At 58.5% G+C, this 14664-nt stretch overlaps 1 protein-coding gene across 5 annotated transcripts in view; it reads left to right on the top strand.

The window, feature by feature from the left end:
• The window catches only part of AP2A2 (adaptor related protein complex 2 subunit alpha 2), a 67122-nt gene extending 52877 nt beyond the window's left edge, over positions 1 to 14245 (top strand). For all 5 annotated transcript variants that reach the window (XM_025287033.2, XM_025287032.2, XM_025287031.2 and 2 more), the window contains 13 exons: positions 534 to 671; positions 1540 to 1722; positions 2245 to 2342; positions 2706 to 2937; positions 3478 to 3651; positions 7916 to 8076; positions 9421 to 9503; positions 10921 to 11010; positions 11793 to 11916; positions 12586 to 12702; positions 12788 to 12857; positions 12998 to 13132; positions 13853 to 14245. In XM_025287033.2, coding sequence (XP_025142818.1) covers positions 534 to 671; positions 1540 to 1722; positions 2245 to 2342; positions 2706 to 2937; positions 3478 to 3651; positions 7916 to 8076; positions 9421 to 9503; positions 10921 to 11010; positions 11793 to 11916; positions 12586 to 12702; positions 12788 to 12857; positions 12998 to 13132; positions 13853 to 13930 — 1683 coding nt within the window. In that variant the 3' untranslated portion in view covers positions 13931 to 14245. The remainder of the gene's footprint in view (positions 1 to 533; positions 672 to 1539; positions 1723 to 2244; positions 2343 to 2705; positions 2938 to 3477; positions 3652 to 7915; positions 8077 to 9420; positions 9504 to 10920; positions 11011 to 11792; positions 11917 to 12585; positions 12703 to 12787; positions 12858 to 12997; positions 13133 to 13852) is intronic.
• The last annotated feature ends 419 nt before the right edge of the window (positions 14246 to 14664 follow it).

The raw sequence follows: 14664 nt of genomic DNA, 5'->3' as shown, positions 1-14664 counted from the left end.
TTCCTTTGGGTTTACGTGTACTTAATAGACATTTTTGGTGTGAGTTTTGAACGTGAGGGCTTACAAAGGTTTGGAATTTGCTTTCTGGCGTTTTGAATTCTGCCTGGGTGGTTGTGGCGTCTCTTGCAGTCACTGCCTGGATCAGAAAGACGCCCGTGCGGGCCGTGGCGGCTCTCGGCAGCGCCTCTCCCGCTGTCCAGCGCTGTGGAGCGGCTGCACCCTCGCTTCTCAGGGTCCTGGGTGGGGCCAGGAGTCGGCACGGTGACGGGCTCCCCGGTGATGCAGAAGGGGCCAGTCTGTGACCACACAGTGGGTGGCCTTTGACCCGTCCCCGCCCCCCCTCCTGGGACAGAACATGAGCCGGCCTGTCAGAGCAGGAACCAGGGCAGTGGTTAGCGTGTGGGGTTAGGGCTCCACAGGACACTGGACTTGGATGGTGAGGGGGGCGAGCTCCGAGGGGGGCACTGGGACAGAGGGAGCCCCCCCATACCCGCCCAGCACCCCTCATGCTGCTGCTCCTGTGCTCACCCCAGACGGAGCGGGACGTGAGTGTGCGGCAGCGGGCTGTGGACCTCCTCTACGCCATGTGTGACCGCAGCAACGCACAGCAGATCGTGGCCGAGATGCTGAGCTACCTGGAGACCGCGGATTACTCCATCCGAGAAGAGATTGTGAGTCTTGCTGCCTCTGTCATCAGGGCCTCCGCGGTTGCATCTGGGCTGAAGCGCTTCTTCACGGGGTCTGTTACTGGCGGGATGAGAGTTCTGTGCTTTGTTCAGCATTTTTATCAGCGTTTTCAGTAGAGCTCCAGTTTTTTGGAGTCACTCTGTGGAGGCCCTGATCCTAACTCTCCACCTCCCCTGCAGAGGCCCCGGAAGCAGGGGGCTCAGCACCAAGGGAGCAGGTTGGGGCATGCAGGCACTCGGGCCAGCATGGCAGTGAGGGGCCTCCAGTGTCCAGCTTTAGGGGCAGCTCTGGGCTTGGAGGACTTGATGCCAAGGGCATTGACAAGGCGGGTGCTCCAGGATGGCCTCTGGGCTTGTTATAGAGGGTCGATGTGGAGGCCAGAGAAGGCGCACAGCAGGCTCTGGGGTGTGGTTGGGAGGTCAGGCCAGGGGCAAGGTGGGCATGAGGGCCACCCCCGCCAGAGGGCTGGGCTCTGGGTCCACTGTCCATGCTGCCCAGGGCGGCTGTATGCAAGTGGAGGCTGTGCCTGCATAGGCGAGGGGCCTGCTTCCCACAGCCCGGAGCAGGCATCCCCCGGGCAGCAGAGAATAGGGAGCAAGTGAGAAGGGCTGGTTGGAGCAGGAGGCCATGAGCACAGGGCTTCCTGGGCGTGGGCGTGGCTTCCTGGGCGGCTGAGTGCGGAGGGGGTGGGCGGGGTCCACTGTGTCTCACTGGTTCACTTGTTCTACTTTGCGTGTCCTTCCGCATCTGTCCTGGAACCTTAAACTTTCGAGATTCCTTTGAGCAGCTGGGGGCGCTCTGCTGCGGCTTCAGACCCTCCTGAGTCCCTTCCTGGGCGGCCGTGCCCTGCAGGTGCTGAAGGTGGCCATTCTGGCAGAGAAGTACGCCGTGGACTACACGTGGTACGTGGACACCATCCTGAACCTGATCCGCATTGCCGGCGACTACGTGAGTGAAGAGGTGTGGTACCGCGTCATACAGATCGTCATCAACCGGGACGACGTGCAGGGTTATGCCGCCAAGACGGTGTTCGAGGTGTGCCGGCCCTCCCTGCTTCCCTGCCAGCTCTGGGCCCGCGTCCACCTCCACGCATGTCTCAGTGCCGTGTCTCCCTGATTTTCACACGGCTGCCCCGGGTGAGGTGCTCTTGGTCGGCCAGAGGCTACCTAAGCAAGCTGCCCAGTGCAGGGGGCTCCCACTGGCCTCCATGTGCCCCCGCCCCCGTCCAGGGTCTGAACCGTAATTTTTGGGAGCAGCTCTTGTTGAAGGGGTGGGATCGACCATGGACCTGTCCCCGGGGCTCCCCTGCTACTGACCCCTCTGCTGAAGTGACCAGGAGTGGGGGACGGGGTGGGCAGTGTGGTTGGAAGCGGGGCAGATGGCTCAGGAGGTTCTGGGGACTGTGGCCATGTGCAGCGCCGGCTCCCTGGGAAGGCCCCTGGGCTGCACTCATGGTTCCTCACGCAGCTCAGCCGCTTTTTCTGGAGGCCGAGCCCATGCCGCGTCTACCTGTGCATGAGCTCTGGGGCACTGGGTTCATGGCGTGCTCCTCCACAGGCTCTGCAGGCCCCGGCCTGCCACGAGAACCTGGTCAAAGTTGGTGGCTACATCCTTGGGGAGTTCGGGAACTTGATAGCAGGAGACCCAAGGTCCAGGTGAGTCGCCCGGGGGCCAGAGCCCTGTGTCCAGGTGCTGGTCCTGTGCCCCGAGCTCTCACCTGAGGCGTGATTGAGGCCAGCTGACGTCTTGAAGTCCTGGGACAGCCCAGAGTGAGGGCACGTCTGTTCAGGATGACTGTGCAGAACGTGGGGATTCTGGGGGAAAGGAGGTGTGGCTAGTGGCTGACGCTGTTTCGGGGGAGCCTGTACTCGGCCTGGAGCTGGAAACGTGCAGGTCCTGGCAAGGGTGGGGCTCCTCATTGCTCCCTGCTCACCCATCCCTGGGGCTCAGGCAGGGCGGGTGCGGTGCATGGCGAGACGAGAGGTAACGCTGCCCCGTGTGTCCCCTCCACCCTGCAGCCCCCTGACCCAGTTCCACCTTCTGCACTCCAAGTTCCACCTGTGCAGCGTGCCCACTAGGGCGCTTCTCTTGTCCACCTACATCAAGTTCGTGAACCTCTTCCCGGAGGTGAAGGGCACCATCCAGGACGTGCTGCGCAGTGACAGCCAGCTGAAGAATGCCGATGTGGAGCTGCAGCAGCGTGCAGTCGAGTACCTGCGGCTCAGCACTGTTGCCAGCACCGATATCCTGGTGCGACCCCCGCGTTCCCCCCCCCATCCCCATCCCCCCCTGTCATCCCCATCCCCGGCCACCCTGTCCCCCCCATCCCCATCCCCCCGTCATCCCCATCCCCCCATCCCCACCTGTCATCCCCATCCCCCCATCCCCGTCCCCCCCATCCCCCCATCCCCCCCGTCCCCCCATCCCCCCCTGTCATCCCCATCCCCCCATCCCCGGGCTGCCCTGTCCCCCCCGTCCTCCCATCCCCCCTTCCCCCCATCCCCCCCATCCCTCCATCCCCGGGCCGCCCTGTCCCCCCCATCCCCCCATCTCCCCCATTCCCCCTCATTCCTGGGCTGCCTGGTCCCCGCCATCACCCCGTCCTCCCCCGTCCCCCCGTCCCCACCGTTCCCCCAATTCCACCCCATCCCTGGGCCACCTGGTCCCTGCTGTCCCTGCTCCGTTCCCCCCTGTCCCCCCACCCCCCACCCCCATCCCCGGGCTGCCCTGGGTGGGGGCTGGAGGCTGTGGGGCTTTGTGCCCTGCTGACCTCAGCTCCTTTCCCACCAGGCAACTGTCCTGGAGGAGATGCCCCCCTTTCCAGAGCGTGAGTCCTCCATCCTGGCCAAGCTCAAGAAGAAGAAGGGTCCAAGCACCGTGACCGACCTGGAAGAGGCCAAGCGGGAGAGGAGCGCCGATGTCAACGGGGGCCCCGAGCCCGCCCCGGCCAGCACTAGCGCCGTGGTGGGTCCCTCCCGAGGGCCCCGCCTGCACAAGCTCCGGGGCGCCTGGTGCCCGCGGTTCAGGACCCCGGATGGTGTCCTGGGTGGGCTGACCCAGATGCAGTATCTGTCGTTAGACTGTCAGACGGTCATCTGGGGTTCACAGTCAGCTCCTACGTCTCCTCTTGGCTTTGGATTTGGAAAATGTGGTCATTCTTGCGTGACGGCTGCATGGGGGCCTCTCCTCCCACCCCGGGCTGGTTTCCAGGGCCTCCACCTCCTGGGGTCCAGTAGTGAGCGGGTTAGAGTGAGCTCCCTGTTCATACAAGTGCCCTGAGAATATGCCCTCTGATGTCTGTTGAGGAAGACGCCGTTTTCAGAGTTGTGTTTCCTCTCTTGTCCCCGCTGTGGGGGGTGGGCTCCCAACCACCGCGGGCTTTGTGGCTGCTGCGTCGGGAGGCAGCCTGAAGAGTAGGCTCCACCCTGGATGCTGCTCCGGTGATATGGCCAGCTGCTCACACTGTCCGGCAGCCCCAGTGAGGATGTGCCCGAGGTAGAGGTGCCGTGTGCTCGTGCGTGGACAGCCTGGGGCCAGGGTGGTTTGTTTATGTGTGGCGCCGGGATGCTTGTGTGTGAGCCCTGGCGCTCTACGTGTAGGGGCACTCGCCTGACCCCGGGCCCACTGTGAAGCCTGTGCTCACGCCTGGCCCTGGGCTTGGGGCCCGTCACAGTCAGGACCTCCCACCCAAGGCCTGGCGCCGGCTCTGCAGAGGCGCCCAGGGTGGTGCTGGGGACAGAGTTCCTGTGTCCCTAGGGCTCAGGTGGTCTGATGGGGGCAGGGGAGGTGAGGCAGGAGGGCAGAGAAGGGCTGGGGTCCCTCCTGCGTGGGAGTCTCGTCCTAGGGCTTCTGCCTCCAAACTCAGAGGAGAGGCTCCGCCTTGAAGTGGCGCTGAGATATCAGGGTTTTATTGGGGAACCTGTTATGCCTTTCACTTCCGTGTAGCATCGGCTGGAATCCCTTTTGCTTAGGGTTGCACGTCCCCCCTGGAGGTGGTTTTGTTTGGGACTGTCCAGGGGCCTCGGCTCCTGTGGCTCCAGGATGCTTGTCTATGCATCTGTGGAGGTGTCTGCAGGCTGCCTGTCCCCTGGGCTTTGGGCTGGCAGGGGAGCCTAGAGCTGCCCCCACCCCATGGGCTGCAGCACTTTGAGCAGGTGTAACCTGTGGAGACTGTGCACCAGGCCAACTCCTTGGGGAGGGTCTCCCCGCGTCCTCAAAAGAGGGCCAGGTGGTGTAGGGAGTGACTCCAGTGTTGCCAGGTGGAGGCCCTGCAGGGGGTCTGGGGAGGGAGCTGGCATCCTGGGGGATCTCCTCAAGGAACCACCTAGCTTTTGTGTGTTCACATTTGACTTAGTGGGACAAAAGGGCTTTTGTACCTTAGAAAGCATTTGAACTGTTCTTCAGGAACCAGTGGTAGACGTCTTGCAGCAGGTGGCGGGGTCCACAGGGGCTCAGGGCCCCCGGGAGCAGCCCCTGAGCTAGTGGGCAGGCTCCCAGCAACCACAGCAACCTGGCTGGTGGGCGGGGATGCCTGTGACTTGTCCCCCAGACTCCCCAGCCGCACCGAAGCTTCTGCTGATCCTTTCCCACCGGCCCTCTGGGCCCTCCCTTCTCCTGGGGATTCCAGCCTGGCCTGTTCTGCATCTGGCGCCACCCTGCCCACCAGCCCGCTTCCTACCGTGGCTGGGCCTTAGTGCACTGCCGCCCGTGAGTCCTCAGGCCTCCCAGACCCACGGTCTCTCTGCACACGTGTGTTCTGTGACGCTTCCTTGTCTTCATGTGGAATCCATACGTGAGATCATCTGCCTACACAGGTAGTTGTTTAAGAAATGCAGTGCAGTGCTCCAGGTGTTAAAGGGAGATAAGTAGTAACTTGTGCTGAGGTCGTGGTTTCATCCAGGATGTCACCTAGAGCTGGACATCCTGGGGTGTGAAGTCAAGTGGGCTTCAGGAAGCGTTTCTGTGAACAAAGCTAGTGGAGGTCATGGAGTTCCAGCTGAGCTGTTTTGAATCCTGAAGGATGATGCTGTTAATGTGCTGCACTCAGTATGCCAGCAAGTTTGGAAAATTCAGCAGTGGCCATAGGACTGGAAAAGGTGAGTTTTTATTCCAGTCCCTAAGAAGGTCTATGCTAAAGAATGTTCAAACTACCTCACAATTGTCATTTCACATGCTAGCAAGGTAATGCTCAAAATTCTTCAAGCTTGGCTTCAGCAGAATGTGAACCGAGGACTTTGAGATATATAAATGGATTTAGAAAAGGCAGAGGAACCAGAGATCAAATTGCCAACATTTGGTCACGGAGAAAGCAAGGGAATTCCAGAGAAGCATCTATTGCTGCACCATTGACCACACTAAGCTTCTGTGTGGATCACAACAAACGGGAAGATTTCCTAAGGAGATGGGACGACCAGACCACCTTCCCTGTCTTCCGAGAAACCTGTATACAGGTCAAGAAGCAGTAGTTAGAACTGGACATGGAACAACGAAGTGGTTCCAAATTGGGAAAGGCTGTATATTGTCACCTTGCTTATTTAACTTCTCTGCAGAGTACATCATGTGAAATGCTGGGCTGGTTGAATCACAAACTGGAATCAAGATTGCTTGGAGAAATATCAACAACCTCAGATAAGCAGATGATACCACTCTAATGGCAGAAAGGGAAGAGGAACTAAAGAGCAAGCCTCTTGATGAGGGTTAAAGAGGAGGGTGGAAAATGCTGGCTTAAAGCTCAACATTCAAAAACGAGGTGCCGTCTGGTCCCATCCTGTGTGTGTGCTGAGTTGCTTCAGTTGTGTCCAGCTCTGTGACCCTTTGGACTATTGCCTGGCAAGTTCCTCTGTTGATGGGATTCTCTGGTCCCATCACTTCTTGGCAAGTAGAAGGGGAAAAATTCGAAGCACTGACAGATTTTATTTTCTTGGGCTCTCACATCACTGCGGATGGTGACTGCAGCCATGAAATTAAGACACTTGTTCCTTGAAAGAAAAGCTGTGACAAACCTAGACAGTGTATTAAACACAGACATCAGCCAACAAGGTTCCCTACAGTCAAGGCTGTGGTTTTCCCAGTAGTCCTGTACAGATGTGAGAGTTGGACCATAAAGAAAGAAGGCTGAGCTTCGAAGAATTGATGCTTTTGAACTGGGATGCTGGAGAAGACTCTTGAGAATCCCTTGGACTGCAAGGAGATCAAACCAGTCCATTCTAAAGGAAATCAGTCCTGAATATTCATTGGAAGGACTGATGCTGACACGGAAGCTCTAATACTTTGGCTACCTGATGTGAAGAATTCACTCATTTGAAAAGACCCTGATGCTGGGAAAGATTGAAGGCAGAAGGAGAAGGGGGATGACAGGATGAGATGGTTGGATGGCATCACCGACTCCATGGACATGAGTTTGAGTAAACTCTGGGAGTTGGTGATGGACAGGGAGGCCTGACGTGCTGCAGCCCGTGCGGTCTTACAGAGTCGGACACGACTGAGTGACTGAACACCTGCAAATGGTCCCCATGTGTGAGTCCTCAGCATAACCTGAGGGCAGGCGGGCTGTTGCCTGGGTTGGGTGCGTCCGTGTGCTGGAGAGAGGAGGAGTGGCTCTCGGAAAGATGAGTGCTCCAGAACCAGCGTGGTGCTCACTGCAGGCACGCAGTGACTCCGGGAGGGACTCGGGTGTTGTAAGTGGACGCTGGCCCGCAGGAGGGTCCAAATGAGTTCTCACAGGCTGGGTTCTTGCTTCGACATGATCCTCAGGATCATAAGAACCCTGCGGGCTTCTGGAACTTGTGTGCCCGGGCGGGGGCAGTGCCACCCCTGTGCAGCGGGCGAGGGGACACGTGAGTGACTGTGATGAGCTGCACACTGTGTCTCCTGTGGTCTGAGAGGGGCATTGGAAGGACTTTTTTCTTTGTCTTCTGCCTCGTGTCAAAACGTAAAAAGCCAAAACAACAAAGCAGTTAAAAAGAAACCTATTCTGCAGAACTTTTATCTACTTTTTCTCTGTAACACAATAGGACTTAGAGGCGTTTGAGGGTGCGTGCTAATGTGGTTCCTGCTTAGTCATTTCGCCTCTTAAGACTCTCTTAGATGCTCGACAGTAGCGTGCACAGCTGTGTTCCTAAACCCAGACGTTGCTTTTTGGCGCTGTGGGCGGCGAGGGCGCAGGCACTTGTGTTGCGTGAAGTCACGCCCGGCAGCTTCTGCACTGACCTCTTCCCCTGTTTTCCAGTCCACGCCGTCTCCGTCGGCAGACCTCCTGGGTCTGGGGGCTGCACCCCCTGTCCCCGCAGGCCCCCCACCCTCTTCCGGCGGGCTGCTCGTGGATGTCTTCTCAGACTCGCCCTCCGCGGCTGCGCCCCTGGCTCCCGGCTCCGAGGACAACTTTGCCAGGTAGTCTGCCTCCCGTCCCGAGGGGGCCTCCCTCTCTCCTGAGTGTGTCCCACCAGGCGGCAGGCGGCAGCCGGCGTCCATCCCCGCAGCCTCTCACCCTGCTGGGCCTGTGCCCTGGACTCCCTGTCTCCAGTTACGGAGGAAGCTGGGACTCCAGGCGGGCGAAGGAGCGGGCCGCCCCAGGGCTCTCGCTGTAGCTCACCCCATCCTCTGCACTGTGCTCCTGGTCCTCCAGTCATGCCCATGGCTGCCCTCCTGGGGCCTAGCTGATGTTTAAGAAGTGCTTTTCAGTCGCTGCTTTGTCCTGTGGGATCTGTGCCAACAGACCCCACAGGCCCTTCCTGCGCTGCCTCTGTCCGCTCTCCACTCGTCACCTGTGTGACCGGTGTCCCACGTCGGCGTCCCTGCTGTGGGCTGGTGGAGTGCTGCATGGGCTTGCCTTCGCTGGGTTCCCTGAGGCCTCCCTTCCTCCCTGCCTCCGGTGCTTGGTGGGTCCTGTCCCTTCTCGGCTTGCTCTTTGTGCCTCTGTCTCTTGAATCTTACGTCTGGATGAAAGGTGGGCACCCCCCATCTCCGTGATGGTTAGTGATGTTGACCATCTTTTCACCTGCCTGTGGCCATCTGTATGTCTTCTTTGGAAAAGTGTCTGTTCAGGTCTTCTGCCCGTTTTTTAATTGGGTGGCTTGGTTGCTTTGAATTGAGCTGCATGAGCTGTCTGTATGGTTGGAGGTTAACCCTGCGCTGGTTCTGCCATTTGCAGATGTTTTCTCCCGTTCAGTGGGTTTTGCTGATGGTTCTCTACTGTGTGCAAGCTTTTAATTAGATCCCATTTGTTTTTGCATTTGTTTCCTTTGCCCCAAGCTGATCCAGGGAAAAGCTCCTGTGATTTATGTGAAAGTGCGCTCTGCCCGTGTTCTCTCGTAGGAGTTTAGTGGTCTCAGGTCTCACGTTTAGGTCTTTCATCCGCTTTGAGTTCATTTTTGCGTGTGGTGTGAGAAGGTGTTCTGGTTTCATTGTCTTCCACGGAGCTGTCCAGCTTTCCCGGCACCGGGGGCCGGGCGGGCGCGGGTGTGTGTGTGCGGGGTGCCTGTGTCAGTGGGGAGCCCCGGGCAGGTGAGCAGCACTGTCACGGAAAGCAGGCTGACCCGCCCGTGGGCCCCGCTCGACTCACCTCCTGTCTGCGGGGCTGCTTGCAGCAGTGCTCGTTGGAATGTCGCCTGCTTTTCTCGTTCTGTCCCAGAGAAGGTTTCCAGCCTTCGTGTTCCTTAAACCCCTTTTCAGAACTTATCTTGGTATTTTCAGTGGGTGACTTTGAGTGACTCACACGCTGTCCCTTGTCCCCAGGTTTGTCTGTAAAAATAACGGTGTGTTGTTTGAAAACCAGCTGCTTCAGATCGGACTGAAGTCTGAGTTTCGGCAGAATTTAGGTATGCATTTTACTTCTTTAATGAAAACATCTCTTTTAAGGGTCTAGTTTCCAGAATATATAAAGGACTCCAAATCAAAAACAGGGAAAGAACCCAGGTGAAAAAATGGGCAAAAATCTTGAATAGACATTTCTTTGAGGAAGACATTCAGGTGTCCAGAAGCGCTAGACAAGGTGCCTGCATCACTAACAACCTGGGGTGCGGTGAGGCCACGCTGAGGTGTGTTCACACCCGCAGCGGCTGCTGTGAGCGCGGAGCCAGCGCCGGCGGACAGGAGGGACCGGAGCCCCGTGCGCTGTTGGTGGGCCTGTCAGTGGGGCGGCTGTTGCGGAAACAGAGGAGGTTTCTTACAAGATTAAAAGTAGGATCACCGTGTACATGACCTAGCCTTTCCACTTCTGGGTGTTTACCCAAAAGATGTGACAAGAAAGCAGGGCTGAGCAGACACTTGCACACCCACATTCGCAGCAGCATCACGCACAGTCGCCAAAAGGTGGAGACAGCCCCAGTGCCCACCCCGATGAGTGCATGCACCGAACGTGGGATAAACCCACCACGGGTGTTGCTCAGCCTTAAAGGGGAAGGAAACCCTGACACAGGCTGCAGCGTGGATGACCCCTGAGGACGCGATGCTCAGAGAAATAATCCAGGCACAGAAGGACGGATGCTGTCTGACTTCCCCCAGAGGAGGTCCCTGGAGGGGTCTCATCCATAGACACAGGAAGTAGACTGGGGGTTGGGGGCTGAGGCCGTGTGGGGAGGGGAGTGAGTGTCCAGTGGGGATGGCGTGTCCGTTTGGGAAGATGAAGATTTCTGGGGATGATGGTGGGGAAGGTAACACAGCCAGGGGAATGTTCTAGTGTCCCAAGCTGTGCGCCTGGAAACGGTTAGATGGTAAATTGCAGGGTATGTATATTTTGCCACACTTGTTAAAAAAGCTGTTTTTGCTCCCCCCATATCCCCCCCAAAATCACGCACGCTGACTGTTGGGCCAGCCCCTCCCCGTACCCTCGTGGAGCCTGTCCTGAAGCGAGTGGGGAGTAAGCAGGGAGGAGGCGGTGTGTCTGCCCCACGGGGACCCCGACCCTTCTCACTGAAACTCAGAACTTCGCGTTGAGCTTAGGCGTTAACTCCGGGCTGCCGTGGGGTCAGCCAGGCGCTCGGTGTTCCTTACACCGTGGGGAGCCATGCACACCTGCGTGTGCTCTAGGAGGTGTGAGGTCACGGTCCATCCTGGACTCCACGGGCGCAGACGTTCACGGGGGCCTGCGTGCGTCTTCTGCTCTGATGGCACAGGGCTCCCCACGCTGTGGCCAAGGGCTCGGGGTGGGGCGGGGTGAGGCGGGGGCTCTGCTCTCCCCCTGCAGCTCAGGGGCTGCGATGTGCCCTGTGAACAAGCTGCTCTGCTTCCTTCCAGGTCGGATGTTCATATTTTATGGTAACAAGACCTCCACACAGTTCCTGAATTTTACTCCGACACTTATCTGTTCGGACGACCTCCAGGCCAATATCCTTGGTCCTGTTGCCCCTCGGGCCACAGGCAGAGTGGGTGGGAGGATGGACTGGGAGGACGGACGCTCCCGGGGCTGGTCCTGCAGCTTCAGGGTCTCTGACTGCTCTCAGGCTGCATGTGCCTAACCCTGAGAACTGCCTGCAGGCGTGCTCCAGCCTCCCGTCCCTAGAGGAGTCCCCAGGCAGAGCCAGGGCTGGGGCACTGGGACCCGCTGCAGCCGCAGACAGCCCTGGCGGACAGCAGGGCTGGGCATGAGCGCCTCCCGTCCGTCAGCCTCGCCATGTAGGGGTCTGTCTGGGAGGATGGACTCCCAGATAGTGAGGGGCGGGCGGCCAAACTTGACCGCCAAGGACGCCACCTTCTTTGGAGAAACTGTGTGAAGCAGGAACCTCCTCACCTCAGACCAAATCTGTTTTTCAGTGAGTTCAGTTGTGTCTGACTCTCTACGACCCCGTGGAGTGTAGCACGCCAGGCTTCCAGGTACACCACCAACTCCCAGAGCTTGTTCAAACTCATGTCGATTGAGTTGGTGATGCCATCCAACCATCTCATCTTCTGTTGTGCCCTTCTCCTCCTAAGATCTATTTTTAAGATAAACACCTTTCAAACGTAAACTGTTGATGCTCAGTGTTTGTGGCTAGCCGTTAAAGACAGCGTGCAGGTGTTGTCTGCGGGCAGGATGAGTGCTCTGTCCTGCTGAGCCCCTCCTGGTGCCCCTCCGGCCGCGGGGCTCAGCTGCATTGCCCTCATTCCCTCGGCCTCCTTGACTCCCGCACGTCTGAGCCTGCAGACCAAGCCCGTGGACCCAACCGTGGATGGGGGCGCACAGGTGCAGCAGGCGGTCAACATCGAGTGTGTGTCGGACTTCACGGAGGCGCCGGTCCTCAACATCCAGTTCAGGTGGGTGTCAGGCCAGGACAGTGCGTGGCTCTAGCTGTCAGTGCCGTGGCGGGGGCCTGCTGCCCGGAGGCCGGCTGCGCAGGAGTGCCGGTGAGGGTCCTCCCTGGGTGCGTGCTCTGTGTCACATGCCCCACACACAGACTGCCTTTGTGGCATGTTTGTGTTGCTGCTTTGCTCGTTCCTGCTGTTTTTCAGTGACCAGTAGAGTGAGTGACCAGGCTACCCTGTTGGGTATTTGTAACGTTAAATTTTGGAAAAGCACGCTCTGAAACATGAACTACATAGAGACCTGAAGACAGTGTACCATGTAAAATCTAGGGAGATAGATGTGCAGAATTTTGCTTCATTCTGTAGGCACGCTTTTCTTTAGTCATTTTATGGAAAAAAGGAACTACCCACACAGTTTAAACTGACTTGGACTGCTGGGGAACGAGAAGAGGTGGCAACTGTCCCTGGTCGTTGTGACCAATCTGGCAGCGTTGGCTGAGGGTGCATTTCCCAGCGTCCTCGGCTCTCGATGACTGTGTGCTGGAGATGGACAGTCTTCTTGGGGCCCCGGGCCGCCCTTCTGTGCTCCAGGGGTCTCGCACTCAGGACCTTGTCCTGGCCGAGTCTCGGGTTTTCTGCGCATTGTGGACTCCTCCCAGTGGACCTCTGTGTTGCTCACAGGTACGGGGGAACCTTTCAGAATGTGTCTGTGAAGCTGCCAATCACACTCAACAAGTTTTTCCAGCCCACGGAAATGGCTTCTCAGGATTTCTTCCAGCGCTGGAAGCAGCTGAGCAAGTGAGTGGCAGCTTGTCTGTAGGTGGACAGGTGGGCGGGGCCTGGGCTGCAGCCAGCTGACAGAGTGGCTGCTCTGTCTCCACAGCCCCCAGCAGGAGGTGCAGAGCATCTTCAAGGCCAAGCACCCGATGGACACAGAGGTCACCAAGGCCAAGGTACCTGTCTGGCGATGGACGTTCCCAGGGTCGGGACGTGGCCTGGCCCTCTGAGGAGACTGGTGTGTGCTCCTCTTGGAGGATGCTCCCCTCTGCTGGCGCCGGTGCCATGGGCTCCTGTTTCTCCCCTTTCTTCCCAGATTATCGGCTTTGGCTCTGCGCTCCTGGAGGAAGTCGACCCTAATCCTGCGAACTTTGTGGGTGCGGGCATCATACACACCAGGACCGCCCAGATTGGGTGCCTGCTGCGTCTAGAGCCCAACCTGCAGGCCCAGGTGCAGCCCTGTGACATCGCTGAACACGTTTGAATGGTGTTTACTGCAGTGGAGTTTATGCACAGGGAGATAGGCAGGTCCCAGGGGTGGTCGTCTGGTGCGCTACACAGAGGTGTACACCTGCGTCACCACCACCGCCGCCCACGGTGCACGTGACACTCCCATCGCCCCACGAAGTTCCTGGGCACCCTCGTCAGCCCTGGCCTCCCCGGAAGGCCGCGCTCTGCGGCGTGGGGCCCCCGCTTCGGCAGGCGCTTGTTGCTGCCGTGTCCATGGGGGGCCCTGTGGAATGTGTGTCTCTCCCTGTGGGGAGGGGCACTGTTGACTTGTCCAGCATGCCTGTCCGTGGACATGGGGCTGCTGCAAACGTCGGGGACCTTTGTGTGCACATGGCTTCTTTCTCGTGGGTACCACCCGGGTGGGCTGGCAGGCTCACGGCATCCAGGCACCGTCAGCGTTGCTGCCCCGCCGCAGTGTGGTCCTGATGCCCAGCAGCTGTGCCTGAAGGCTCCAGTTGGTCCCCATGTACACGAGTGCTTGTTATGTCAAGCTTTTATTTTAGCTGAAAGTGCCTTTGATGCTTGAGTCTGTCAAACTGGGTGCCTTCAGGGAAGGGCTGAGTAGGGCCTTTGGGGGCTGCTGGTCAGGGCCTGGCCCTAAAGTGGTCTGCTGCCCGGAGCGCCCCTGCCGCACCACTACCTGCTGTGTTCTCTGTTCCAGATGTACCGACTGACACTGCGGACGAGCAGGGAGACTGTCTCTCAGAGGTTGTGTGAATTGCTGTCAGAACAGTTTTAAAGCAGCAAGGGCGGAGCGTCAGGCTCCCGTCTGTGCATCTCTCCTCGTCTCCACCGCTGTCTTTGTTGCTGAGCTGCAGGTCCATGCCCTGCCCGGCATTGCAGCCCCCAGTGCCTCCCAGCCCCGCCCCTCGGCCTCGTCCCTCCTGGGGATGGATTCGGAGCCTGTGTGCCCTTGAGAAAGAGGAGGCTCAGCCTGGACCCAGCCAGCCTGCCGAGTCAGGAAGAAGGGCATGGCTCCCGGGATCAACTCTTACAGAAATCAAGACGGTTCTGTGGTTAAGTCTGCACATTAAAGGGAAATTAGAAGTTCAAATGAAAGTGGAAAGTTTTTTTTGAAATTCTCTCAGGGTGCCGTGTCTCTTATTGGTAGTTCATCTCTGATGCCCTTAGAGGAGAGGCGATGTTCTGTCTGCAGGACATCATCATCTCGACTGCTTGGATGGCTGATGGGGAGGCTGCCACAGCTGTGGGTGTATGTGCTAGGGGTCTGGGGGCCTGTGGAGGCCGAGTTCTGCATCTACAAGTTAGACGGGGTTGTGTTCTCAGTGACTGTCAGGGAAAACTTGTCCTGAGTGTGCACAGGGGGAGGAGGGTCCCTGGTGGCCCTGGAAGGTGTGTTCCTGGCCTCACGCGTCTTTGAATTCATTTGGGTCATGGTCACCACAGCGGCCCAGGGCTGGGTCCCGGTTGTGATGGCAGGGTGTGGCATGGCTTCTAGAGAATATTCTGGAA

Source organism: Bubalus bubalis, chromosome 5 (assembly GCF_019923935.1).
Source record: "Bubalus bubalis isolate 160015118507 breed Murrah chromosome 5, NDDB_SH_1, whole genome shotgun sequence".
NCBI classification, from domain to species: Eukaryota; Metazoa; Chordata; class Mammalia; order Artiodactyla; family Bovidae; genus Bubalus; species Bubalus bubalis.
Note: the sequence above shows the minus strand (reverse complement) of the source record. Positions and strands in the feature narration are given on the sequence as shown.